Genomic DNA, 27,601 nt, shown 5'->3' with positions numbered 1-27,601 from the left:
CCCAAAGATGCACTTAGACTAAAGCATTTCAGTCCTCAGCAGAATAAGCTCTTGTGTGCCACAGGTGGAAAGAAGGAACAACTAAGGTACCACCAATTTCCCAGGCCCCTGCAATGGCAGGGAACTGACTAGGTGAGAGATCCCTTGATAATCCTGTAAAAGCAGCAAAGATAAAAGCCAACTGGCTGTTAGCTAAGGCTGTAGAGCAGACTCATTTAACTCTCTCTAAGTGGTCTTGGTTCTACTAGATGGGACAGAACACCACACCCAGGATGTGTGTGGGTTACATAGGCACTCCTGTAGTGGATCATCGGCAGGTGGGGAGGGGGGTACAGATGCAACGTCTCTGAAATTGTAAAGGTCCCTAGCTAGTATCATCTCCAGATTTCATTGCTGGGCTGTTCCATTACGAGACAGTTAATGAAATATTAAACGAGAGAGGAGTTACCAGGCACCCTTGGCCACCCCACCCAGCCCAGTATCACCCCTCACCCTGACACCCTGCAGCCCCCTGCTTTTGCAGAAGCATTTCACACAGTGACACCAATCAGCACCCACCTCTGCGCTGTGCCCTGGCACTTCGCACCTGCGCCCCCAGGATGATTAAGACCAGGCAGAGCAGGGCCCCCAGGATAATGCAGATGATCACGAGCACTGTGACTCTCCCACTGTCAGTCGGAGGGTGTTGCAGGGAAGCTGGATGGAAAAGAACATGCGACAGGGAGAGATTAATCTGTGAGAGTCGGGGGACCCCTGGGGAGCTCCCCAGTCACTCATTGCATGGCCCAGGACAGCAGGGTAACAGGCTGGGACAGTCTGTGCAACATGGGGGCAGCTCACAGGCGGCTGTTTAAATCATGGGCCCTGCCCTGTCAGCTGGAGCCAGAAGACAGGAATTGTGTTGCTCAGTACAGCCTGCAGCTCCCACCCAGGTGTCATTCACCCTCAGATGTCACAGGCCATGGAAAGGAGCTCCTTCCCTCAGGCTGCAGCTTGCAGCTTCTCCTCTGTGACCCAGCCCCTGGGAAATTTAACCCTTGATGGGAGGAGGGTGATGCTTTACCTGAAGAATCTGTCCTCTCTGCCAGTCCTGCAAAGAGAAAGGGAGGAGAGTAGGAGCCTGGAGCGAGGGGGAGGTGACGTGTTTGTTCCCGGGGGGAACCTCACCACTGAGAGTCCCTGGTTGTCTCTAGCTGTCACCTCCACAAACTCCCTCACAGCAGCACAGGGCCTGTTTGTTAGTGATTTAGGGCCCAAGTCCCTTGTGCTCTGTGCAACAATGAGGACTCTCATAACAAACCAGCACACTGGGGCCTGTGATGGATGCAGGGGCTGTGTGGGCTGATGCCTGAGCCAGTCTGTCCCCACAAATGTCCCACCCAACAGCATCCATGATGCTCCTGCACACAGGAGATGGGAGGGCCTGGTCTGTGACCAAATGGGGGTGGGCATTCAGCAAACAGGGTCTGAGGTGGTTTTGCTTTTTTTCCTATACAGAGACAATGTCTAAGTGAATGCACTGCGTTGTGTGTGTGATGTGGGAGTAGAATTTATCTGTATCTTGACCCAGACTTGTGGGGGATTCCAGTCTTGACCCAAACTGCACAGCCTGGGCCCATCTCTGATTGTTCATCCCAAAAAGGTTAATAACCACAGAGCTGCCTAATGACAGTCTCTAGGGAGAGGCTTTTCTTCGCTCTCACACTACCTTAGCGCACTGTGTAACACTGGTCTCTTTTATGATTAATTGATTAACTTCCATGTTTGTTGTTAATCAGACAAATGCTTATTCCTCTAAAACATCATGAAAATACATTTGTATCTTTTGTTGAGAATTTAAATCTGCCTACACTGACATGTCAACAACAGCAAGTTCTATCTCAACCCTTCAATTAATTGAACACATCACGTACATGTGTGTTTGCACGCGCATGCAGGTAGTTTCAGAATTACCAGTGCAAAAAATATGGGTCTCTTCTGCTCGGTTATTACATGACGTTGGATCCCAGGGCTTTGATGGGCACTGCCAGATGGAGCTGTGCTGCTCACTGCATGCAACGTGGTCCAGCCACGTGGGACCAGAACCTGCTCCATATTCAAAGTCTCTTGCAATCTGCCCTCCATCCCCACAGTTCAGCTGTTTGCAGACAATTGCTGGGGTGACTTCAGACATCTGATTGGAGCAAACACTGCCCCACGTCCCATTGTAGAAAATCTCCAGACGCCCAGCGCAGTCTCTGTTGCTCACCAGCCTCAGATCTGTGAATTCTAGAAGGAAATGCACAAAAAGGGAATTTAAATCGTCTGATTCTGAAATGAACTGGGGTGTGAAGAGTGAAATCCCAGCAATTGCTAATGATCCTGTGCATCATTCTGCAGGAGCAACTGCTAGAGAACCACTCCAAGAATGAGAGACTCTTTTAGATACCACAGGCCCCTTAGAAATGCAGTGGACATCTCTGGAAGGCCACAATTTACAAGCAACTACCTACAGACTGCAATAGATTAAGACCGGAAAGAATTGGGACATTAGCAGGCCATATGCCAGCTCTTGCCCAGGCTACAGGCATTAGCTAAGAACTGAGGATCTCATAGCTGGAGACCAGGCCAGGTCACCTGTGTGTTAGTTTTGCTCAAAACAGGTATTAGTCTTGTAAAAATGTATTTAATGTTTAGACTCTATGAAATGGTCATTAGTTGGTGCAGGCATTAATCTCACTTGTAATGTCTGTGGTCCATGCTACAAGAAAATATGTAAGTTTTGCTTTATAACTGAAAATGTTGGCTCTGGTCTTGTGAACTCAGGCACAGGAATCATCCCTCATCTCCAACCCCAAGAACTATCAAAATCAGATGGGCTATCAAGGATCATCACAATATACAGGATTGGTTAATGGCCTTATCACACCCATAGAGCAGCACATGCAGAAGGCCTAGTCCCATCACTTTGAAGGCTGGAAGAGGGAAATCAAAATAGTAGATGTGAAGATTTTTCATCTTTTTGGCTGTTTGAACTGTGACAGGGCTAGAGACACCAAACTGAAGCCAAAGACCCCAAGGGGTTACCCCTGGATCAGCGCTGAAGGACATTTGGAATTGACAGATCATTATGGCTCTCTTACTCCTAGGATATAAATGGTAACTCATTTGTGTGTAAATGATTGCTTGCTTTAACCTGTAAAATAACCCTTTTATTTATTTTTCCTAGTTAATAAACACATGTATAGTTTACTCCAACTCTGTGCCCTAGCCTTGAGCCCCCTCCTATACCCTGAGCCCCTCATCTCTGGCCCCACCCCAGAACCTGCATCCCCAGCCAGAGCCCTCACCCTGTGCACTGCCACCCTCTGCCCCAGTCCTGAGCCGCCTCCCACACTCCGAATCTCTCAGCCCCAACCCCACCACACATCATCTCTATACTGATGCGCATAACAAAATTCATTCCACACATGGATGTAAAAAATTAGAGAGAACATTGGTCCGGGAGTTCATATCTGTTACTGTCTTGGTGAAATCTACTTGTAGAACACACCACCAGTTTAGGATACTGCCTTGTTTCTCATCATTCGCCTGGAGGTGGGCACTCAGTGCCATGAGCCACTCCAGACAGTCTGACAGGGATCATGAGATCAAACAGTTTGACCTTCTGTAAAACACCTGCATCGAGTCTAATAACTTGAGTTTGATTTAAGCAGAGCTTCCAGAACAGCATCCGGCCTAGACACAAAGACTTCAAGAGATGCAGAACGCACCATTCCCTGGTAGTTTGTTCTGATAGTTAATCACTCTCCCTGTTAAAAACCTGGGCCTTATTTCTGATGTTAATTAGTCTGGTTTCAGCTTTCAGCCATTGTCTCTTGTTCTGCCTTTCTGCATTAGATTAAAGAGCCCTTTTGTAAGTGATTTTTTTTCCTTGTGATGGAATTTATGTACTGTAATCTTACCTCTTTATCATTTTGATAAGCTAAACAGATTCAGCATCTTAAATCTCTCACCACAAGGCTTTGATTCAAGCTCTCATATCACATTTGTGGTTCTTCTCTGCTCCCTCTCCAATTTTTCTGGACAACAGAACTGAACAAAGTATTCCAGTATCTGTCTCACCAGGGCCATAAAAAACAGAAAAATTTAGTCCCCGCTCCTACTCACTACTCTCCTCTTTATTTCCAAGGTTCGCATTAGACCATTTTGCCACAACATGGCACTGGGAGCTCATGTCCAGTTATTTCTCCACTAGGACCCTACATCCTTTTCAGTCACTGCTTTCCATGATACAGTCTCCTTCAGACACCTGAGATGGAGCATTCTAACATTAGGGAAATCTTGCAATATCTCCAATATCTCTGGGTGCGAGCTGAGGACTTTGAAATTGTGACCCTTGTAGGTAGTTACACAAGGCAAAGGGAGGCAGAGACAGTCAGGAAAAGTATAATTCTCAGCAAACTCCTTAAACATCTGCCCCTTCTATTAAATCCCCTGGTAACACAGCTGACATGAGCATTCACAGAACAGACCTGAGCAGAGAACTCCGGCGTCCTCTTTGTGTCTGCAGTTGTGCTGGCCCCAGCCCTTGGAAGGACACGACCAGAGATCGGATTCATTCCCAGAGCAGTTCACATCATCCAGCCAGATCTGCCCAGATCCTTGCCCATAATGAGCAGAGACAGTTGCATTGATGGCGTGTCCACATCCCATTTGTTTGCAAACGACACTGGAGTCTGACAGATCCCAGGAATCATCACAGACTGTCCCCCAGCTGCCATGGTAATAAATCTCCACTCTCCCGGCACAGTGACCTGTCCCATTCACCAGTCTGATCTGCCTGCTCCCTGCAGGAATAGATCCCAGCTGTTAATACGTATTTTCCTACTGAACAGAAAATGTTTGTGAGATTTGGAAATGAATCACCTGAACAAACGACACCAACGTCTTCAGCAATTCCTGCCTGGGCTGTCTCAGACGTGGAGTTGTCACAGAGAGTCAGACGAGTCTCATTTCCTGCACACTGGACACTTCTCAGCCCCACGGGGCCTATTTGTTGCTCAGACTTAGGGGGGTTATAAGCTTTCTCAGCGACTCCGCACTGGAGCTGCCTGCACACCACGCTGGCATCGTTCATGTCCCACCGGTCATCCAGCACTCTGCCCCACACACCATGGAGGGAAATCTCAACTCTCCCATCGCACTGGCTCTCTCCATTCAGCAGTCTGAGTGATTCAGAGCGACCTGGGATCAGGAGAGATGGGAAATAGACTGAATAACACTGCCTGTTATACACTAGAAATAATACAGAGTGTGCATGAAATTATGGACTGTTTCTCAATAAGAAGGTATAAGCCAGTGATCAGAGTGTGTCACAGTGTTAAAAGGAACAACCCCAGACACTTATTCTTTTGAATCTATAAGTGGAAAGTGCTGTAAGGATTGTAACACTCTGAGATTGACAGAAGGGCTTGCCAGCAGACCCTGTAGATGAATGAGCGAGGGAATTCTTGCAAGTTACTGATTGTGAAAATAGTCTCGGTGTGTGTTGTTGGAATGGCTGCTGAGGTTTATAGTCACTTTATCCAGGCTTAAATGCCTGGAAGCCAATGAATGGTGTCTGCATAAGCACTTAGCAGGTGGGTCGTGAATGATTTAGGCAAGTTTGCCTTGAGGGAGTTTGGCCAATGGAAGAGCAGGGCTCATGGTGGTCAGGAAGAGGTTATTGTTGGTAAAATCCCTTAGTTCCCTCTGATCTTTGCTCAGTAGGTGGCAACTTTCTTGACTCACATTGCTCCAGCGCAGGAGCTCCTAGTGTGAGATAGTTCCCGGCACTGGTGGTTCTGACTGGAGCTGTCCCCTGAAGTGCGGTGTCATCTCTGAGCCCAACGTAAGATTCCAGCTGATCAATACACACCACACTAAGCAGGTTGTGTGAGGGGCGGGGAAGGGGACATTCTCTGTTGGTGAATATTGTGACTCCCTGGGGATGTGAATGTCAGTCTTTGCGTGTGTCTCAGAATCAGTGAGTCCTACAGCAGGTGGTAAGTTAGGAATTACTCACTGAGTTCAGACACAGGTGGAGCCAGAAGAGACTGACTATGGCAAAAGACAACAGCAAAGTCAGTGTAGGGTTCACCCACTGGCTGTGTCAGGTACAGTATGTGCTAGTTTGGCAACCTGATGGGTGCAGTTTGTGTGCACTGGATCCAAACAGCTCAAGGATCTTGGTAGACAAACAACATTTCAAGGCTAAGAGTGAAATCCTGGCCCCACTGAAGGCAATGGTAAAACCTCCATTGACTTCAACAGATCCAGGAGTTCGCCCTAAGACTGGAACAGGAGAATGCCTGTGTGTAGCTAGTGTAGTGCAGGGGTATAGCCACAGGTGGGCCGTGGCCCACCCAGTTAGCATCCAGGGCCACCCATATCAGGGCCAAAGCCTTTCAAATCCACAGGCTGGGATTCCCAACCCCAGCTTGGTGTCCGTCAGCCTGGCCACATCTCTCTCCTCCCGGCACCATGCGCTGCTTCCCTGGTCTCTGACCCCAGCGCTAGCCCCGCGGGGGGTGTGCCTTGTGGGAGCAGGGTTGGTTGAAATCCAAAGCTAGTACTGGGGCTGGAGACCAGGGTAGCAGCTCCTGCCGTATGCAAGAAAGGGACATGGCTGGGCTGACAGACACCGAGCCAGGGTCGGGAAGGGTGGGTGGAGCTCGAGCCCCAGCGGGACCCCCCTTCTCCAAAAGGGTGCACTTAGGGTGACCAGATGTCCTGATCTTATAGGGATAGTCCTGATACTTGGGGCTTTTTCTTATATAGGCACCTATTACCTCCCCTCTGGCAGACGGCTAGTGCACTTATTCCTGTTGCCTTAAGTTCCTGTCTCTAATCACTGCCACAGCCTGTCCAATTTTTTACATTTGCTATCTGGTTACCCTAGGCACGTCCCGTAGCCTGTGTACCCTGGGCAGCTTCAACTTTGGGTGCCTGGTGAGTGGTAAGAGCTGGCTGGAAGGAATGGAGGGAGACAATCCCCCCTCCCTCCTTCCCCCTCCCCAAGGCACTGGATCTCTCCTGCACCCCGCCCTTTGCCCCTCCCGTCATTGCCCACCCCCCGAAAGCCCAGGCCCACCCAGGTTTCCTGTCCTAGCTGTGCCATTAGTGTAGTGTGAGGGTAGAGAGTAGATTTGGGGCTCTCTGAGGAGGCTCATGGCTATAACTGGGTACCACAGCCCCTCAGGAAGGCCAGATGGGGTCACAGCAGATGGAGCTTGTACAGAAGCAACCAGTTGTTTTTCCTTAGAAGGGATTCTCCTTCCAGCAACTGTAGGGAGAAATCAGCATCCCCATGTGCTGGGGAGTTCCCTCCAAGAACCAGGGCATGGGCTGGGTAGGTAGTTAGGAGAGGCAGGGCAGGGCTGCAGGGAAATCAGTTAGGAATGCAGGTAGCAGCCTCTGTGAGAAGCAGGAGAACTGGGATGTGATTTGCCCCCAAGGTACAAAGATATCTGCTGTGAAGAGGAGAGTAGACGTCTGTTGAGAGTGCTGGGCAGGGCCTTATAGGCTTAGTCATGGTGTGTAACAGCACCAGTGACACTGGGCTCTGTGGGAGACAGTCCTGGAAGCTACGTGTCCATTATTAGGAAGAAGGTTGAAATCCAAGGCTTCTGCAGTAGGTTTCTCTGCAAGGAACCCAGCTCCAGCCAGGTAAGAAGCCCTGTGGAGACTCTGTACATGGCTGAGAAGAGGGGGCAGAGAGGGGAGCTGCAACTTCATTCAGCAGGAGGGATCCCTTTGGTGAGGGGAGAAGCAGATGATCCCAATCGCCTCTTTGGGTCTTAAAACTCTGCGGATCTACAGACCCAGAAGACAGGCTCCATTTAGCCACAAGGGAACCAGATTGGCTGGCCATTAAAAATAAATTTTCTAGTGAATTATTTTTCCTGCAGGGTCCTGGCCACTTTCAGTGCCCAGGATGGATAAATCGGGGTTGTGCAGCCTCAGGCTGTTGCCTGTACAACCCCTGCCTCATTCACTTTAGACACTGGAAGGCCTGTAGAGAAGGAGCAGGGGAGCGCAGGAAGAACTAGGATGATCTTGTTAAGAGCAGTGACCGTCATTCAGTAGAGCTCAGTTCTGTTCTTGCCTCTGCTGCAGACTTCACAGGTGATGCTGAGCAGGTCTCTGGAGGCAATTTTTATGGGGTGTGATCTGCAGAAGTACTGAGCACTCACAACTGCCGGTAGGGTCAAGACAAGATGTGGCTGCGCAGCTCTTCTGCAGTCAGGCAGTGCGGTCGGGAACCAGCACAGGGCTGAAAGTCAAAACACTTTTGTTTTATCCTGTGTCTGCTGCTGACTCACTGGGTGGCCTTGGGAAGTCACTTTGTTTTCTCTCAGTTTCACCAGCTGTAAAATGGAGCTAATAATAATACTTAGCCACCTGCTTCCCTGGAGCTCTGTGCGGGTTTATTAATGTTTCTGCAGTACTTTGAACACAAAGATCTACAGAAATGGTGAGTACACTGAAGAATCAGGCCCTGAGGGTCTCAGGTTGGTGCCCAATCATCCCAAATAAATAGAGAGTTTGGAAGTTTGGCTTTAATCATTGTTTAAAAATCATTAAAATTTTTTTAAAAAGCAGCTAAATGATGTAGGAGCCTACGTGCCATTTTCAGAAATGATTTAGGCTACAAGAAGGTGAAGTCTTCAGGGTTCCTGGGCTCCTTCGTTACTGGAGAAAATGGGATTCAAGTCCCTAAGTCACTTAAGCACTTTTGAAAATGTTATTCTTGGGCTTCTAAGTGCCTAAGTCATTTTTGAAATAGCAGATTCTTACGATGCCTATCTCCCAGGGGTGTTGTGAAGACAAATTCATTAATGTTTGTGGTGCACTCTGATACTACTGTGATGAGCACCATAGAAAAGCCCATGAAGAAATTAATAATTCTGTATTTAGGGCAGTGTTTGTACGGTATGTAGAGTGGATAAGGCCCTGGGTCACACGCTGAATGATGAGGATAAAAAGAAATATTCTACAGCTCCTTCAGCCCCTGATCACCATCCTCCCCATGCACTAAAGGAGGCAGGAGCTAGTGGGATGGAGGGGAATAATACAACATGTACATGAAATTAGATTGTGTTATAATGTATATGCAGAAGGGAGGGTGGCGGGGCTGAATTCATATTGCGTGGGTAACCTTAACTCTGATATTTCCTAATTCTTGCGCATTTGGCTTTGACTAATAACACTGTTTAATATTTTTATGTTTTTTATGGAAGGTAAATACTAGAGCTGGTTAACAACCCAGCATTTTTCTTGTTAAGTACTGTATGATAATGCAGTATTCAACTTTTAAACACATCAAAGAGATTGCAATGTGAAAATGGAATGAGAATTTTTGTTTCGATTCTAACTAAAATGTTGATTCATTTAAACTTTTTGAAAATGAAAAATTAAATTTTCCTTTTCATATTTGGGTTTACAAGTTTTCCCCATCTCCCCCTTTCTATTTTTTCATCTTTTCTTCCACTGTAAAAAGTTTGAAAAAATTTTAAAAAATGTAAGAAAGTGGGGTGGGGGAGGAGGGAATCTTTCTGAATTTTTTTTTTCAACAGGAAAGGTGTGAAAAAGAGTTAGAAAAAACCAAAGTGAGATAAAGTGCTACTTTCTCTGTGACATGCTACCAAAAATATCCTCAGGAACTCAAGTGAGAGAGGGGAAATGTTTATTTTCAGCAGTTTATAATTCAAGCAAACCTGAAAGGGATTTCCCTGCACTCGGGGAAGGCACTTCCCTGGCCCCAGCATTACCCTTTCCCAAATTGCAATAGCTGCTGCTAACAGTGAAGGCATAAAAGCTTCTCAAGAAGGTGCTGAGAGTATTTTATAATAGAAAGTGTGAAGCAACCTCCATATTGGGAATTGCTACTAGCTCCCCCTCTAATTTCTATCGCAGTGATTTGGAGAAGGATGGGGCTAGTGAATTGATGACATTTATGAAACCCAAAGGACAAAGTGCTGCCTCTGCTCCACTGCCCTGTGGAAGGACAGAGTTGCTAATGTTTTTACTGGAGTATCCAGGGCATTCCCGGGTCATCACTATTCTTTTTGTGATAATATTTATTTTAATTTTATTTTTAATATATTTACCATTATTATACGTGGGTTAGGATCTAGCTCCCCCTCCCTTTGCTGTGCCCTGAGGTTCCCCTGCTTTAGGGTCTAGGGGGCAAGTGTCATTAATCCAGCATTACACTTACCTGAGCAAACCACACTGGCATCATTGTCATGGGAGCACTGAGAGGCCCCCAGGGCAGTAACAGGACAATACCCCAAATGAGGTTCTGTTCCTTTACAGTGAAATGTGTCAGTCCGGACAGAGGCAGTTCCCCTCCCAAAATACCCTCCTCCTGGGGCCGATACAGCGAATCCACAGTCGAGCTGATGACAGAGAACGTTGGCATCTGGTAAATCCCATTGTGAATCACAGAGGGTTCCCCAGGCACCAAGAACCTGGATCTCCACCCTCCCTGAGCATGTTGTGCTGCCGTTTACCAGCCGGAGCCCTGTGTGCCCTGGGGAGAAGGGAGAAGGAGTTTAGAGAGGGAGCCTTGGAGCTCTTTTATATCATATAGTTAAAGAAAGGAAAGTCAGGGGGGATTTGATCCAATTCTAGTTATCTTGGATCAGTATATTGCTTCACCCTAATCTAAAATTCACATCACTGGGATTTGAAAGACTTTGCACTGAATTCTTACCTGAGCATATGGCTCCAGCATCATTTGCGTGTGAGCATGTCTGACTGATGTTTGATATCCTGGGACAGTACCCACAGTGGGACTCATTCCCCACACACTGGAATGCTTCAGTCCAGATTGGTCCATTTCCTTCTCCAAAGTGAGCTCCTCCTAGGATGGACAGAGCTGTTTCACATTGTAGTTCATTACAGATAACGCTGGCAGCTTTGAGATCAAAGTGGGCATCACAGACTGTGGTCCATGTTTCTCCAGCTCTTATTTCCACACGTCCCGAACAGCCACTATGCCCTCCAACCAGCCGGGGCTTAATGTGCCCTAGAAATTCAATGAAGGCAGGAAATTACAAGGGAGCCTCAGGGAGTTAGATGCTCAATGGCCATAAAATTTTGGCTGAACACCCATCATGGCTCAGTGGAAAAGTGCAAGCAGCAGTTAGAAATAAAAAAAGCAATATATAACAAATGGAAAACAGTAGTATTATATAACAATCAATATACATTAGATGTTAAGATATGTAGAAAATTGATAAGAGAGGCTAATGATATCAGGGAAAAATCATGGGTTGCTGTGCTAAGGGGAGTCGTAAGGCATTTTTTAAGTGTACTAGGAACAAACAAAAACTCAGTGGTGGAGTTCCCCTGCAAATTAAGATGTTTAAATTGTTAACAATGATGACAAAAAGGCAGAAGTATTCAATAAACATTTCTGATTTTGGATAGAAACAGGATGTATCATATTATGTGAAAAGGATGAACTACTCTTCAGTCCATTTTGAAATCAGGAGGAAGTTAAACAGCCTTTACTATTTTTATATCAGCAAGCCTCAATAGCTGATAAAACCGCAGAATTAGAGAAATGTAGGGCTGGAAGGAATCTCAAGAGGTCATCTAGTCCATCTCCTCACACCAAGGGAGGTTTAAGTATACCTACGCCACCCTGACAGATATTTGTGTAAGTTCTTGTGCAAAGTCACTGATGATGGGGATTACACAAACTCTCTATGTACCCTTTTCCAGTACTTAATTATCCCTAGTTAGAAAGTTTTTTCTAATATCTAATCTGAATCTCATTTGCTACAATCTAAAATGATTGTCTAGTCCTACCCTTGGTGGATATGGACAACAATTGACAAACAATCTTTCAGTTATTTGAAGACTGGTATCAGTTCACCTCTCAGTCTTCTCTTCTCTCAAATAAAAATGTCCAGTTCTTTCAACATTTCATCATAGATCATGATTTCAAAATCTCTTACTCTGTTGCTCTCCTCTGGACATTCTCCAATTTGTCTTCATCTTTCTTAAACAGTGATGAGCAAAACTGGACACAGGACTCCAGCTGAGGCCACACCAATGCAAAGTAGAGCAGGACAATTACCTCCTGTGTCTTATATTTAACATTCTTGTTAATACAATTCAGAATGGCATTTCCCTTTTCCACAACAGCGTCACAACTTTTCAGATTGTGATCCACTATAACCCCAAGATCATTTTCTGCAGAACTGCTGCCTAGTCAGCTGTTCCCAATTTTGGGGGGTTTCTTTGCATTTGATTTTTCCTTCGTAAGTCTAATGCTTTGCACTTGTCTTTATTGAATTTCAATTTACTGATTTCAGACCAATTCTCCAGTTTATCATGAACCTTTTGAATTTTAACCCTGCCTTCCAAAGAGCTTGCGACCCCCTCAGCTTCATGTCATCCACAAATTGTGTAAGTGTATCTCTACTCCATCACCAAAGTCATTTACGGAAATATTGAATAGTACCAGCCCAGGACAGTGTTATTTTGTATTTATCCATAGGGACACAGCAATCACAGAGAAAAGGGATAAAGTGACTGAAGGCCCACAGGGCTATGTCTTACCGAAAGCTCAGCTTTCCCCTCAAAATCTGGGCTGACTCAGCTTATCCCAGGAACCCCTCCTTCTGGGGATTGTGTTTCAGTCTCCTTCCCTGCAGACCCTGCCTCACCCGCTCTGTTCATCAGGGCTCCCTTGTTAACAATTCCCAAGCTCGCATTTTAAGATTTCCCACCTCAGGGGCCCTCCCAAGGAATGGGGCTTGTGCTCAGCTTGGCCAGATGCAAAAGTTCAAAACCCCTGACACCTGTATTGTCAGTTAAGTACCAGTAACTGGGTTCTGTGAATCCACTGGCTGTGGTCCTGGGACATGTATGGAGCTAAGACGGGGGTTACCCTTTGAACCCTGGTAGGAAATGTGAAAATAGCAGTAAAAGGGACTGAAGTGCACATAATAGTCACAGAAATACAGATATAGCCCATGTTCTTTGCAGGGTTATAGTAGACAAAGAACTGAACATGAGCTCCCAGTGTGATGCTGCTGCAGAAACGGCGAAGTTGATCCCTGGATGTATAAAGAGGGAAGCAATGAGCACAGCTGGCTGAAACGCAGGATTTCCAGTGTACAGGGAATTTCACTATTTTAAAATGTCCTGTGAATTGGAAATCCAGCTAAAATTTTGTTTTGGAAACTCCAGCCCATGGTGTATCCAACATGAATTTTGCTCCCAGGGACCCCAACAGATGTGGAGTGACACTGACATCCTTGTCAGTTTCACCACTATTAGTATCAGGACAATCATGTCAATTTCTCACAGCCACTGCTGGGGCTCTGGGGCAGCCTCATCATGTGGCCTGCCCTGGACCGGAGACCCCCGGGTTCCCAGACTCCTTGGCCAGCTGGCAGCCTAAATAGGCAAATATTCCAGTCCAGACATTCTGCGAGGCAGGGCTGTCCCAGAGCCACAGACCCTGGGACACCAGAACCCATCCCAGGACTTCCAGTATCCCTGATGTAGACCCTGGAGCTGAGCCTTGGTTAGAGCTGGGGCTCCCAGGGCTTCCAATCCCGTGGCAAAGAGCCTGAAAGCATTGGCAGGGCTGCCCTGGACGTACAGACCCTAGAAAGCCCAGGGTCTCCATTTCTGAGGCAATCTATATGGTGGGGCTGCCTCAGAGCTGCAGATCCTAGAAGACTGGGGTACCCAGCCCTGGGACAATCTGCATGGCAGGACTAACAGGAGCCACCAGGGAACCTGGCAGGGAACCATGGACATTTCCTCCAGACCCTGCTTATGGTTTCGAGAAAGTTCTTTGAACCTGATTTATTTTCATGACAAATACTGAATTCAACAATCTGGCATTTTCCATTTAAACTCATGTTTGCCAAATAATTTCCAACCAGCTCTAGTAGGATGTTGATTTTTCCTGTGTGTGCAGCACTGGGGAGACATATACTGCATCTGCTTTTAGCGTCCACATTGTAAGAAGGATGTTAAAAAATTGGAAAGGGCACCGAGAAGATCCACAATAATGATTCCAGAGCTTGAAAATGTGCCCTGTAGTGAGTGATTTAAGGAGGCCAATCTGTTTAGCTTGTCAAAAAGATGACCTAGATGTGCCTTGATTTCAGTGTATAAATACCTTCCCATGGACAAAATGCTGCATATTAAAGGCCTTCTTAATCTAGTGGAGAAGGCATAACAAGAACCAATGGATGGAAGTTAAAGCCAGATAAGTTTCTATTTGAGGTAAGACAGACATAATACTGATGAAACATTGGAACAAACTACCAAGGGAAGCAGAAGATTCTCTACCTCCTGAAGTATTCAGAACAAAATTGGATGCCTTTCTGGAAGATATGCTTTAGCCAAACACAAGTTCAGAGGAAGTACAGAAGTAATTGGTTTAAATTCTTTAATCTTTGTTACCCAGGAGGTCAGACTAGATCTAATGCTCCCTTCTGGCCCTAAAATCTATAAAGCTATGAATCAAAAATAAATTTAAGGTTTCAAAGAGAAGCACTCAAACATTCAGAATGCCAGACTTGTACCTGCCTGTGAAACCTTCATTAGTCCCTTTGTGACTATGGGTGCAGGTTCATTGTCCAGAACATGAACCTGGAAAAAGCGTGGTTGGTGTTGAAAAACACAGACACTCATGAGAAGTGCTAGGCATTGACACGTGCATAAACATATTCCAGAAGGGTAATAACAGAGCACCCTGATACAGGGTTATGGTGTAAACACACTTCCCAATGATGATACAGGGACACACTAACCCCTCCTAATGGTAAGGTCAGGATGACCACCGGGCTGGGCAGGGGGCGCAGATCCCGGCTCGCGCGCTGACTGGGCGAGTGGCTGGGCAGCCCGAGCTGCCAGGGAGCTGCCACCTCCTGCCCCCGGACCCAGCTCGCTGCGCACCTCCCCCTCCTCAGCCCCTGCTGCCTGCCCTGGGTGGGGAGATGCAGAGCCCGGCTCTGAGCGGGGCAGCGGGGGATACTGCCCCCCCGGGGACCCCCATGGCTCGGGCACCTTGGGGTGAGTGTCCGTCCGCTTGGCTCTGCCTGCACGGGGCTGGGGAAGCAGCTGTCAGCACCTGCCCCTCTCAGCCCTTGCACCCCCCATTCCACTCCCAGCCTCTTCACTTGTACCTCCCCCCATTGCTCCTTCCCCTTGTACCTTCCCCCAGCCCTCTCCTCCCGCACCTCCCCCCTTCCCCTGCACCTCTTCTCCTGCAACCCTCCTGATACCTCCCTCTCCTCCTCCACCCTCCTCCCTGAGTACATCACACCCAGCTTCTCTGCCAGTGTAGAGCCCCCAAGCGCCCCCACACCTGCTCCTCTGCCTGAACCCTCTTTACTAGATCCCCATCCCTTTCCAGGTACAAGGTTTGAGGGTTAGTCCCGGTGCCTTCCATGTGCATTTGGAGCACTAAAGATGGGATTTCGGGAGGTAGGGGCGAGATTTATACTAAAGTGAAATAAAAATAGGAGAAAGAGTTTGATCCCCAATGCAAGTGTAAACGAGGATTGCTATGGTGAATGAGGTGGTCATGTTTGTGGGGGAGAGCCCAGGGCTGGGGTGGCAGCGGGTGCGGGTGGGGGAGGGCACTGGTGTGTGGGGGAGAGCACAGGGTTGGGGTGGGGGGGCAGCCAATTTTTTTTGCTTGGGGTGGCAAAAATCCTAGAGCCAGCCCTGCTGCAGAGCAAGCAAACTCCTGGCTGGATCAGCGATTCCTCCCAGATAAGCCTCCACCCCTAGCCATGGGTCCCACAGCTGGGCTAAGATCCTCCATGTCACTGACCCACATTCAGAAAACAAACTGTAAAATGGGAGCCATTCCAAGGGAAAGGAAAGGCCTGGCACTGGAGCATCTGCACACAAGAAAATGAAAACATTTAACAGTCACAGAGGAGGGTCCTCAGTGGCCAGTGCCCTGCAAACACTGACCCTATTCCGCAGTCAGAAACAACCCCACACTTCTTACATTGTACAACCCCTTTGCACCTTCTCACAATCCCTTCACCCGCACTCACAGGATTCCAGCTAACACTGTCCTTTCACCATCATTAAACACACAGACTGCTTCCATCTCCCACCTCACTGCTGCAATCCCCATGGCAAGAAGATGCCTGTGCTCTGCCACTGACACACTCTACAGAACACAGCACTGAAATGAGGTATATGGGATCCCCAGGGTAGTCAGGCACCTCTTCCCTTTCATCACATGGTGGGGCTTAGACTCAGACCTCCTCATATCACAGTCACAGCTCTGCTGAAGTGCTCCCACTCATGCCTCCACCATTCAGCACAGCTACACCTAACACAGTGACTGCAGATGGAGCACATGCAAATAATTCCCAGTGCCAGTAGCTAGTGCCAGCTCCAGGGGTCAGAGTTAAGGCTGCCTTGGCATTTACCGTAACTGTCTATTGCCTGGTTTTCAGCTATTTGAGTTTGGCCCAACTCGATGTCCTAGAAGGGCACGAGATACCTCTGGGCAACATGCACTCTGTGTAAATGAAGCTTTCTGTCAATTAATTTTAACTTAACTCTTCAGTCTCTGACATGAGGAGCTGTCTGTGCACAGGCAGTAAGGAGAGTCTGGCCTTCATTGCAGTGAATGAACAATGGCCTCCTGTTTTGGGTGGGACTCGTAGAGCACCAGTGACAATTAATAGGTCACCAGTGTGAGAAATGTTTAACTCTAGCAGTGAGTGCAGGGCTATGTGCACACAGAGGGCTCAGGTCTCCATAGCGCTGTGTGTAGGCAGCTGCACTGGTGTAAAGTGGGTCTTTACCATCACCACTAGTGCACTGCACCCATTTGCCACCTCTGAGGTGACGGTTGGCTGGATGAAGTCATTGTAACTGCAACTAGACCCGCTGGCTTGGTGAGACAAGAGGCAGGCTCCAAAAGAGAATTTGGACAGTGGCTCAGGAAGAAAGGGAGTGGTCAGCAAAATCTATATTGTGCATAATCTCCAGTGCAAGCCTGGGCAAATTTGGTGTAAGTGGCTGTTGTACGTGCAAAGCTGGTGATCAGGATCCTACTCAATCACAGCAATTAACAAGGCCATGCTCTGTGCTGGTTTCTCTGCTATTCTCCCCTGGGGCATGTCCATTTTCATGCTCCCCTCCTGGTACTGCCCTGTAGGTACAAGATTGCTGCCTGGCATGTAGACTGTGGGAACTGTGATGTGTTTGCTTTGCTGCAATATGGCTAATTGGCCATAATTGGCAGGAGGAGGACAATGGACCGAGCAGTGACAGGAGTCTAGGATAAGAACTGGCCTTTGGAGAGACATGGGAGCTCATCTGGGACTGAGAGACAGAGAGAGAGAAAGAGAGAAGAAACCAAGATGGGTCCACAGCAGCATGGCTCATGGTAGCCCTTCTGTGGCCCAATATGGAGAGGGGTTACAGTTGGGGGTTGCTGGAGGGATATTTGGGGAGTCCTGGAGGGGTGTGTACGTACTGGGAGGGAGTATTTGGGGGATGCTGGAGAGGTGTGTGTGTACTGGGAGGGAGTATTTGGGGGATGATGGAGGGGTGTGTATGTACTGGGAGGGAGTATTTGGGGGATGCCGGAGAGGGTACCTGCAGCCTCACTCTTGAGGTGGGGTCAGTGTCACATTTCCTGACAGCTGATGCATGCCTAGACAGCAGAGCCAGCCCATCAGTCAAGGTCTCCCTGCAGGCTTCTCCCTCTTCCCTGGGCTGGGAGCTGGGGCCTGGCCCTCTCACCACTCCTGACTGGGTTCTGAGGCCCTGTGGTGGGGCAGGTGGCCAGGCCAACAGGTGCTTGGTGGCTCTGCTTACTTGGTGGGCCAGGCTGGGATGGGGCTAGCAGGATGCGGCAGATGCGGATGCCCTGGGGAGGGACCAATCAGGGCATGGAGATGGCTCTTTCTGAGCTGCAACATCTGGAAAAATCCTGGACATTTTCTCTTATTTGGAAAATCTGCCCGGACAGAGGTCAGCAAACAAAAAAAGAGTTTATGTCCAGGAAAACCAGACATATGGTAACCCTAACCGTAGGACTTCCTGATGCTGTGTTCCAGTTGACTAACAAACCCTGCTGTGTTTTGAAAAGGCTGCCTGGAGTCACTGCAGATACTTGCTGAGGTGCATTGGTCCCTGATGAGTGTAAGTCTCTGAGCAGGGGTCTATCTCCGTCGGACTCACTGTGCAGAGCTCATGGTGTGAAACAGAAGTGCTGGAGCACAGAGACTCTGTCTTGGAGGCCTTGAGGCCACATGATCTACCTTAAGGAAGGGAGTGACCGATTGGGTTCTGGCACACTGAAGGTGTCCTCAAGGGACTGTTTAAAAGCTGGGGCATAGCACAGATCCTGTAGATCTATGACACCTGACAAGGCCCAAGTTTGGTGCCAATATGTGATAAAGACTCAAAATGAAGGACACACACTGAGCATTCATGCAGGAAACTTAAAGTGCTGAGGAATCTTTTCCTTTAGTGTAAATGGCTCTGTAACCTCAGGACAATGATTCTTTATTTCTGAGGTAAATAATTTTCAATACTAAATGTGAAGGGACACAATTTATGTGGCTCATTGGTCACTTTGGTACCAAGATGAGTTACATCATCAAAACCAGGTAACTGGAGTTGGATGGCTGGAGTGAGGGTTTCTCAGACAAGTAAGTGTCTACTTTGCACTTATTTGGGATTTGCCTTGGAAACTGCTTGTGCCTAGTTCCCAGGCAGCCAGTCGAGGTCCTTTGCACCCTCTGGATACTCTCCAAATCCCCCAAGCAGCAGGGAACAGCCCAGAAGTTCAGGGTTTACAAGCCCAGGCAGCGACTACCTATGCCTGCTGATAGTGCGGGGGGCACAATTTAAATTTTCAGCCACCCTTGGAACACCTCTAGTCATGCCCCATCCTGCAGAAAGGCCCCACCCCCTGTTACCCTCAGTCTCCCCTCCTGGAAAGCAGCAGCCCCCTCCCTGCAGCTTCCATCTATTCCTCCTGCCTCTCCCTGTGGGGCAAAGCTTGCAGCTCAAGGGTTCCAGCGGCTGCCACACAGGGAGGGGGGCCGGGCTGCACCATGTGACAGAGCAGGGCTGGGAAACCCTGGCAGAAATCACACAGACACACACACATGCCTAGCAGGGAATGGGGGTGTGGCTGCTAGGCTCCTGCTTTTGGCTCCTCCCATTATGCGAATGAGCTCCTCTCTGCAATTGTGCATTTCGGGTATAGAAACAGTGGCAATAAGGATGGTGCAGCTCAGTCTGTTACACCAGGGTCAGTTGAGAGACTGCAGCTGCAGGACTCACTTTACGTGGGAAACCCAGAATCAAGCCCAGAAAGAGACCCTCGGCCCTGGTAGCTCCTAGCACCAGTGCTGAACCTGGCACAGGGACTGAGAGGGGAGCCAATGTGTAACCCATTCCTGTTGGGTGTGGTGCTCTGTCTCCCTCTAGTAGCACCTAGGTATTGATGAGTTTGCTACAGTTTTGGTTAATAGGCTGGTAATTTTTTAGCTCATGCAGTAGGGACCCATAGCAATAAGCTTTAGAGGTCCCAGGTTCAATCCTGCCCACTAACGACCAGGGTCTGTCAGTGTTACAAATGCACCTCCATGTATGGGGGGTTACTCCTGTTGAGGAGGCCCCCTGTACCAGTGTGAGACTCACCCCTGCGGCGCCTCCTGCTGGTGTCCTGGGAATTAGCTCATTTTCCAGCCTTGGAGCACCCTCTGCAGGCCAGTGTCCCACTGCTGCTTGGCCCCTGTATCCCTCCCAGGACTCCTGTGCCCCATTAACTGGGATGCTGCCCCCTGGCAGTACATCCTCAGTCTCAGGGTCTCCCCTCCCCAGGGAACCCCTATCCCTGCCGTGTCTCACTCATAGGCTACTGCCAGTCACCAGCTAGCCCCTGCTCCCTGGGGCAGACTGCAGTATAAGCCACTCATCACAGGCAAGGGGTTTTTGCACCTGCTGCCTTTCTGTGCAACTAAGTACCTCTATGGGGCCTTGAACTAGGCCATGCAACCTGGGGAGTTGCCAGCCTGGAGCTCCCCAGCCCCTGTGGCCGCTCCCCAGCCCTGCCTCACTCTAGGCACCCTGAACTTCCCAGCAGCCAGGCCCCCCTCTCTCTCTCTCTCTCTGAAAGCAGAGAGAGACTGACTGCTCCCTGGGCCACTGCCCTCTTATAAGGGCCAGCTGCAGCCTGATTGGGGCATGGCCCAGCTGTAGCTACTTCCCCAATCAGCCCAGGTTTTCCCCTACCACAGCCCTCTCCCAGGGCTGTTTTAAGCCCTTCAGGGCAGGAGCAGGGTCACTGCCCCATTACACCCCCACTGTACCAGGCATAGTTCTGAGGGAAGGGGCGGGGCTTATGGTGACTGTGGCCCCTTTGTGCTGACACAGCCGGGGCTGACAGGGCACAGAGCTGGGGTGAACTCCCCCCCCACACAGTTTCTGGAGATCCTACAATGAGGATAGTGAGTGAGTGGCAGGGTGTGAGAGGGAGACACAGTGACTAGCAGAGAGGTGCAAACTGAGCGAATCAGAACAAAGAGGCGTTATCACTGTTCAGCCAGCTGTAGTGATCCATGTTCCCACCCTAAGTATTACCTGTCAGGGGCTGTTTCTATCAGTGCATTAGTTACTCTGTGCAAGCCCCTGTGCCCCGGCATTTTTCTTGCACAAGCTCTGAGGAAGCCAGGTTATGCAGACACGTTTATTTCCCAAATGCAGAGTGGAGAGGGATCCAGGTGTATCACAGTGATATTGCTCTGGGGGTAAATCTAGCCCAGCCTGCATGGGAAGGCAGCCAGGTGGGCTGTGGAGCAAAGAGCTACGCACCATGTGGGAGTTTCCTGCCAGACCCTGCAGGGGGATTCAGGGAAGGAGGGAGCCGTGTGGCGCAGTGTAGCCAGTTTTTGCCCCTGCACCTGCCCCAGCTGTTTTGGCCCCTCCCCCTTACCATGGTCAGGCTCAGGGCTCCTCCCCTGCTGCCTAAGGGAACTCTGGGGAAAGCTCCACAGCACTCGCCCCCGACTCCTGTCCCAGCTCCAGTAGCCACAGGCAGGGTCACAGCTGCTGCCGCTGCCCCAGAGAGACACTGGGATGCTGTACCCAGGCACCTACCAGCACAGACCTGATAATGGGGTCACCCACCCCACAACAACTGCCCCAGCTGCCCCTGCTAGTGGCCCAGAGGATGGCACAGCTGCTCATCCCCAGTCTGCCCAGGGGAGCTCAGGGAGACACTAGTCAGCTCCACCTGACCCCAGTGCAGGGCACGGTCCAGTTCTGAGTTACCGGGAATGTCACACATGGGTTCAGTCCCTTCTCCCTCATGGGGAGTTTCCTACGGGGGCAGGTTGGCCGAGTTCTTACCTGAGCAGATCACTCCAGTATCATAAGAATGAGGGCACCAGCGTGCATCCCATCCCGCATGCTTGCAGTGCCAGAGAGCTGACTCGTCACCACCACAATCAACTTGATACAGCCAAGTTGGTCCAGATCCTTCTCCAAAATGAGCCCGATCTGGGGCACTGACAGCAGATCCACATCCCAGCTGCTTACAAACCACCTCAGCATCTTCCATGTCCCAGTCAAAATCACACACCGTCCCCCACTGATCCTGGTGTTTAACCTCCACTCTCCCAGCACAGGGGCTGCCTCCATTTTCCAGCCTCAGCTCATCAGCACCTTCAAAGAGAGACACAGAGCAGGATCAGAGCAAGCAGGGAGCCCCCTCCCCAGCATTATCACAGCAGAGTCCACGCCCAGCAGAGGGGATTCACGCCCAGAGCCAGGAGAATGGGATATGCCCAGAGCTGCCTCATGTTGCCAACTTCTCACATCTCAGGGCCTCACATTTCAAGCCTGTCAGTGCTGCAGCTCTTGCCATTTTATCCCCACTCTGGTGATTTGGGGTGTTTTTACTCATCTTGTGAGAACATGATGAAAGACACCAACTCACGGAGTTTCCCTTATTCCAAAAGGCACCATCTCCTGTCACTGGGGCTGAAGCCAGCGAGATGCCGCCATCTCCCTACAGTCTGTCCACATGTGGGAGTGAGGCCACCCTGAATAAATCTGGCTGCCACTTCCCACTGTTTTCAATGAGACTGAAGCCCACAGGGAACGTGGCTTCCTCTGAATGGCTCAAGGGACTGGACAGGACCCAGGGACTCTGATGGGAAGCAGAGACCCTGTGCAAGGAGGATGGGGACAGTGAGGGGAGAAGGGCACTGGGGGGCAGGAGGCAGATTCAGGGGTTGCTAGGGAATGGGGTGCAGGTTCTGTGTGGGCAGAAAGGAGGAGTGTAAAGTGGAGGGTGGAGGGTATGGAGCAGGGGACCAGGGGAAGGGAGGGGGCTGGAAAATTGGGTCAGGAGGAAGGAAGAGGAGGGGGTCTGGAGTGCGGGAGGAGTGAGATCTGTGGAGGGGGCTAAGGGGGCTGGAGAAGGAGGCAGGAAGGAGGGAGGTGAGGGGAGTTGAGGGGCAGGGAGGTGGGGGTCTGGAGCAGAGGGGCATGAGGGAGTAGTGGGGTGAGGAATAATGACTGGAGTAGGGGGCAGGAGGGAGGGTGGAGAGGGGAGGAGGGGGTCTGGAACAGGAGTCTGGAGGGAGGCAAGGGAAGAGGAGGGGCCTCTAGATTGTGGGGTGTTCTTCAGTCTGAGACAGAGAAGTTGCAGGGGTGGGGTGGGGTGGGGGAAGCCAGGGAAGTGCTGCTATTTGCCAATGGCTAAACCAAACCCATCGTGTTACGGTGACATTATAGCTGATGTGAATGGTTGATGTCAGTGCGAAGGTCTCCAGTATCTGTAATTCAGCCCTGAACAGTAACAGAAGTTCTGTGCGCGAGTGTGAACCACGGTACATGAATTAGCTCAGTGCCTGTCAAACTATTTCCCAGCCACCCCTTCCTCTGTCAGAGGAACTGAACCAGGAGGGAGAGCAAAGGCAGTGCTGGGCAATGGACGGTAGTTCCCATCTCAGGGGTGAGGGGAGGGAAGCACAGTCTCCAGCTCAGCAGCCAGTGCAGTTTGGGTGCACTAAAGGGTGACTTTTCAGCCTGCGATTCTCACCCCCGATCTGGAGTAGAGGGGGGGGTTTAAAGTCCAAAGACAGATGGAAAAACTAGACTGGATTTTTTTTTTAACCTCACAATTTTTGTTCTGTGGCACTTGGCATTACAGCCTTGTGCTTCCTTCCGGAGCTTCCTCTCCCTCCTGCCCCACACATTTCCCTCTTCCACTGGTCTCCTCCTGCCCTCCTCCCCTGAGCTCTTCCCCTTCCCCATCTCCCCTTTCTACTTGGCCTCTCTGCCCTGCATTTACAGGCTGCTCCTTCTCCAGATGAGCAGCAGACTCTGCCCCCACTCCCTGCCATTGGCTTTTCTCCCAGTAGCTCTGAGTTCCACCCCCTGCCCCCAGTTGTCTCTACAGCTGTTTGCATTTCTGGAGGTTGTGGAGAGGCAAAGATGGCTGCTGGGAGGGAGGCAGTAAACAGAGACTGTGAGGATGGGCCACTTTCTGCCATGCAGTCCTGGGATATTGCCTGGGATAACTGGCCCCCAGGACAGGGTTTGAGGACCCAGGACTGTCTCTGAGACTGTGAGCAAGTACGGGCATCATTACTATGCCTAGGAGCTACGGCTACATGCAGAGTTTCCCTGTGACCCCTGGAACAGGCTGGTTGCATCAGTGGATGGCTGAGCCGAGGACACAATGTTTAAGGAGCCTCCATGGAGCTTAGAGAACAGCGCAGTTCACACAAGTACGTGGCCAGACCATCCTGCTCCCTTAATGCCAAGCAAATACAAAGTGGTCCCTTTGCTGCAATCCATAGGGAAGGTTATTTAGGTGCTGCTCTGTTCAGTCCAGTCCCAAAGGAAACCCCTTGGGCCTGATCTGTACTAGGAAAAAAGGGGATTTTCTCAGCCAAGTTAACTCAGTGACATTTACTTGTGGTAGGACCCAAGGCTAAGTGCCCACACAGTCCTGTTTCACTGCACACAGTTGAACCTAACAACAGCCGGCAATTTCAATGCTCAGAAGTCCCCAGCCTGCCCCTCCAGTAAGCGCCAACAGGCTTCTTTGCTGCCTTCTAGGATCCTGGTCAAAACTCCTTCTACTGGCTTCTCCCTCCAACAGACACAGTCCAACACCAATATCCTGGCCCCTGCACTGGCAACAAGAGAAACCCCTGGCTAGCTCTGCCCTGACCATGTGGCCAGTGCCTTAGGCAATAGCCCCCATTGACTGCAGATGTTTTTACTACATAAAGGATTTTGATGGTTCTGTCTATTGAGCCTAATAGAGTGTAGCCATTGGCTTTCATGAGGTCTGTGATTCGCTTTCAATCCAAGTCCCCGTGATGACAGCCATTACCACCTTTCGGGACAACAATCACATTTGCATACTGCACCTATCATATGCTGGCTCCACTTCTGTGGACCAGCTTAGAATAATGACCCCACCCAGCACTCTGAATGTTGGGGAAATTCAGATCCAGGTCTGGGAGTGAAACCTGCAGTTTTGGTCCATCCCTGATATTTTCTCATTTGTTTGCCTGGAGCTCACATAATTGTATTATGTTTGCCTGGAGACCAAATGTTTGTTTTCCCACACAATTTAAAGAAGTCAATAATTGTGAAACGCTATTGTGACGGGTTCCCCCTGGGGTGCTACCTGGAACTGGGGTACCTCTGAGCCCTTCAGCCTGCACTTTCACCAGCATTCACACAGGTAGGGACACACCCAGCTGCAGTTACACACAGGCTCTCTAACCACCAGCTTCCCAGCCTCGGACCCCAGAGAAGTACTGTCCTGCCCTGGTCAAATCTGGCCAGAATATTGGTTTAAAACCTGGTCCACCTCTCCCTCAATGTGAAGAGAACAATGTACACTTGTAGTAACCAAGTAGAGATTTTACCCACCACTCCAGTCAAAGCTCACCAGTTTAGATTAAATCAAATACAAGTTTGTTAACTACAAAATATAGATTTTAAGTGATTATAAGTGATAGCAAACACATCAAAGCAGATTACCTAGCAAATAAACAAAAATGCAATCTAAGCTTAATATACTAGATACATTGGATATGAATAGCAGATTTTCACCCTAACTGATGGTACAGGAAGACTTGCAAATTCTTAAGGCATAAGCTACACTTGTTTTGCAGCTTGGAATCCCCAGGTGTTTCATACACAGGCTAGAAATCCCTTTAGCCTGGGTCCAGAACTTCCCCCAGTTCAGTCTTTGGTCCTCAGGTGTTTCCAGGAGTCTTCTTGTTTGGTGAGTGAAGACCCCAGATGAAATCACTCCCTGCCTTTATATAGCTTTTGCCTATGGCAGGAACCCTTTGTTTAAAAGCTTGGAACACAACTGAGCCACTTGAGCTAATGTAACTGACAGCAGTAGTAGTTTGTCATCCTCTTTATGAACCAGCACTAGATGAGGATCAGAAGATTTTTTTGAAGGGTTTGACAAATATTTTCTGACAGCAGGGGAATGGCAAAACTCAGGGATACTGGGTTCCATTCCAGGCTCTGGAGAGGTGTGTTCTCTAGTGGTCACAGACCTGTCTTCCCCTTTTCTAACAAGCCTAACTCCTTCTGTACCCACCCCTACAACCTGTCTCTTCCCCATCCCTTGCTCTGTGTCCCAGTCTCATTCTTCTTGTCTATCAAGTTCCAGTCTCCACTTCTCAAGCTTCTCATCCCCAATCCCAGTCTCCTGGACAAGGCAATTCTAGACTTTACTTCTGGGCTCCCCAGCCAAGTCCCAGATTCCCCCCTGTTCTCTGTGCTGCCCCTCCCTCTGGGGTCCTCAGCTGATCTGAATCTCCTGCTGACAGTGCGATGCAGACACTGCTTTAAGTCAATGTAAGTTACATTGTTCGGGTGGGAGGTCTTTCCACATGCCTGAGTGACATAACTTACATCAACCTTAAGCAGTAGTGTAGACAGGGCCTCAGTGCGCAGCCACACCGTCCTCATGGACAGTTGGTGCATGGCAGGACAGTGCAGGGTAGATTTAAATCCCTGCTCATAGGTGTCAACACTATGGGTGCCCCAGCTTCCCACAGACTAAACGTTCCTGTAGATCTGCTCTCAGTCTCCCACATCCCACCCTGGCTGCTTATTCCAGTCTCATTGCCCAGTGAGTCTTAGACTCCCCTGACACCCCAGTTCCTGACCTGATCTGTTTTTCCCTCATCCACCTCCAGTTCCTCCTCACTGGTTCCCAGTCCCAGACACCTCACCCAAACTCCTTGATCAAGTCACAGTCTCTCCCCACCCACTCCCTGTCCTAATCACCCTGCCTAGCCAGTCCTAGTCTCTTTCCCCCTCCTTCAAGTCCCAGGCTTCTTGTCCAGCCAGTCCTCATCTCCCGCTTTCTCTCCCAGTCCCAGTTTCTCTCCATCCACCAGCCTCCAGGCTCAGAATATTCCCCCTGCATCCTTATCCTCATCTACTTTCCCTTGTCACCCCCTGCATTCAATTCAGGTGGCTTCCTCCTCATACTGTCTGAGCCCAATAGGTGGAAACACTCACTCTCATCGCAGTTCTAGTGCCTGATGCCACATAGCAGCCAGGAGCATATTTTCAGCATAATGTTATTGTTTACAGATCTTGCCACTGCTCCAACCATTCTTTGGGGTCTGTCACCTTGTTGTGGTGAAGGGGCTTCTGTGCTCCAATATTCCTCAGAGCTACGCTCTTGGGAGCTTCATTTATCTTCAACTTTGGTATAACGAGAAGATTTCAGAAGACTTGAGAAATATTAACATTGTTACAATCTTTAAAAATGGAGATAAGTTGGAATGTGGAAATTATCATGGCATTGCCTTGCTATCTACAGTAGGGGAAATTCTTGCACATATCCTCTTAAACCAATTACTTTCCCTTGCTGAGGAAATATTGCCAGAATCTCAGTGTGGTTTTAGACAATCCTGCAGGACAACCGACATGATCTTCATTGCCCACCAAATCCAGGAAAAGTCTCAGGAGCAAAATCAGGACCTGTACATGTCCTTCATCGATTTGACAAAGGCCTTCGACTCTGTCAATTGCAAAGCCCTGTGGAAGGTGCTAGCCAGATTTGGCTGCCCTCCAAAATTTATTCAGGGCCTAAGGCTTCTTCATGGTGACTGCCACTGTTCTCTGTCATGGCCTTGAGAGGGGTCCTTTTCTCATCAAAACTGGGGTTAAGCAAGGATGTATTATTGCTGCAACCCTGTTATCCATTTATTTAGCAGTCATTTTGGTCCTTCTTAAAGACTGTCTCCACACTGGAGTTGACATTCAATATAGAATGGATGGGCAGCTTATTAATCTTTGACTTTTCTGCTCAAAGTCTAAAGTCCTCAGGGCGTCCATTACTGATCTTCAGTATGCTGATGACTGTGTCATCGTCATACACACTGAGAATGACCTTCAGTCCTCACTGGATTTTTTTGCACAAGCTTACCAAAGCCTATGACTCTCACTCAATATCAAGAAAACTAAAGTGCTCCATCAGCCTGCTTCAGGCCTTGCACACGAGCCACCACAAATCACCATAGAGGGACAG

At 49.3% G+C, this 27,601-nt stretch overlaps 1 protein-coding gene across 1 annotated transcript in view; it reads right to left on the bottom strand.

Annotated features, from left to right (window-relative positions):
* Nucleotides 1-27,601, bottom strand: part of LOC120371715 (deleted in malignant brain tumors 1 protein-like) — a 106,070-nt gene that overhangs the window by 69,841 nt on the left and 8,628 nt on the right. The window contains exons 2-6 of the mRNA XM_039487877.1: nucleotides 21,601-21,726; nucleotides 10,244-10,558; nucleotides 4,909-4,998; nucleotides 4,515-4,829; nucleotides 1,954-2,268 (exon numbers count right to left, since the gene is read on the bottom strand). Of these exons, the coding sequence (XP_039343811.1) occupies nucleotides 1,954-2,268; nucleotides 4,515-4,829; nucleotides 4,909-4,998; nucleotides 10,244-10,558; nucleotides 21,601-21,726 (1,161 nt within the window). The remainder of the gene's footprint in view (nucleotides 1-1,953; nucleotides 2,269-4,514; nucleotides 4,830-4,908; nucleotides 4,999-10,243; nucleotides 10,559-21,600; nucleotides 21,727-27,601) is intronic.

This window comes from Mauremys reevesii, linkage group 1, assembly GCF_016161935.1.
Source record: "Mauremys reevesii isolate NIE-2019 linkage group 1, ASM1616193v1, whole genome shotgun sequence".
In the NCBI taxonomy this organism is placed as follows: domain Eukaryota; kingdom Metazoa; phylum Chordata; order Testudines; family Geoemydidae; genus Mauremys; species Mauremys reevesii.
Note: the sequence above shows the minus strand (reverse complement) of the source record. Positions and strands in the feature narration are given on the sequence as shown.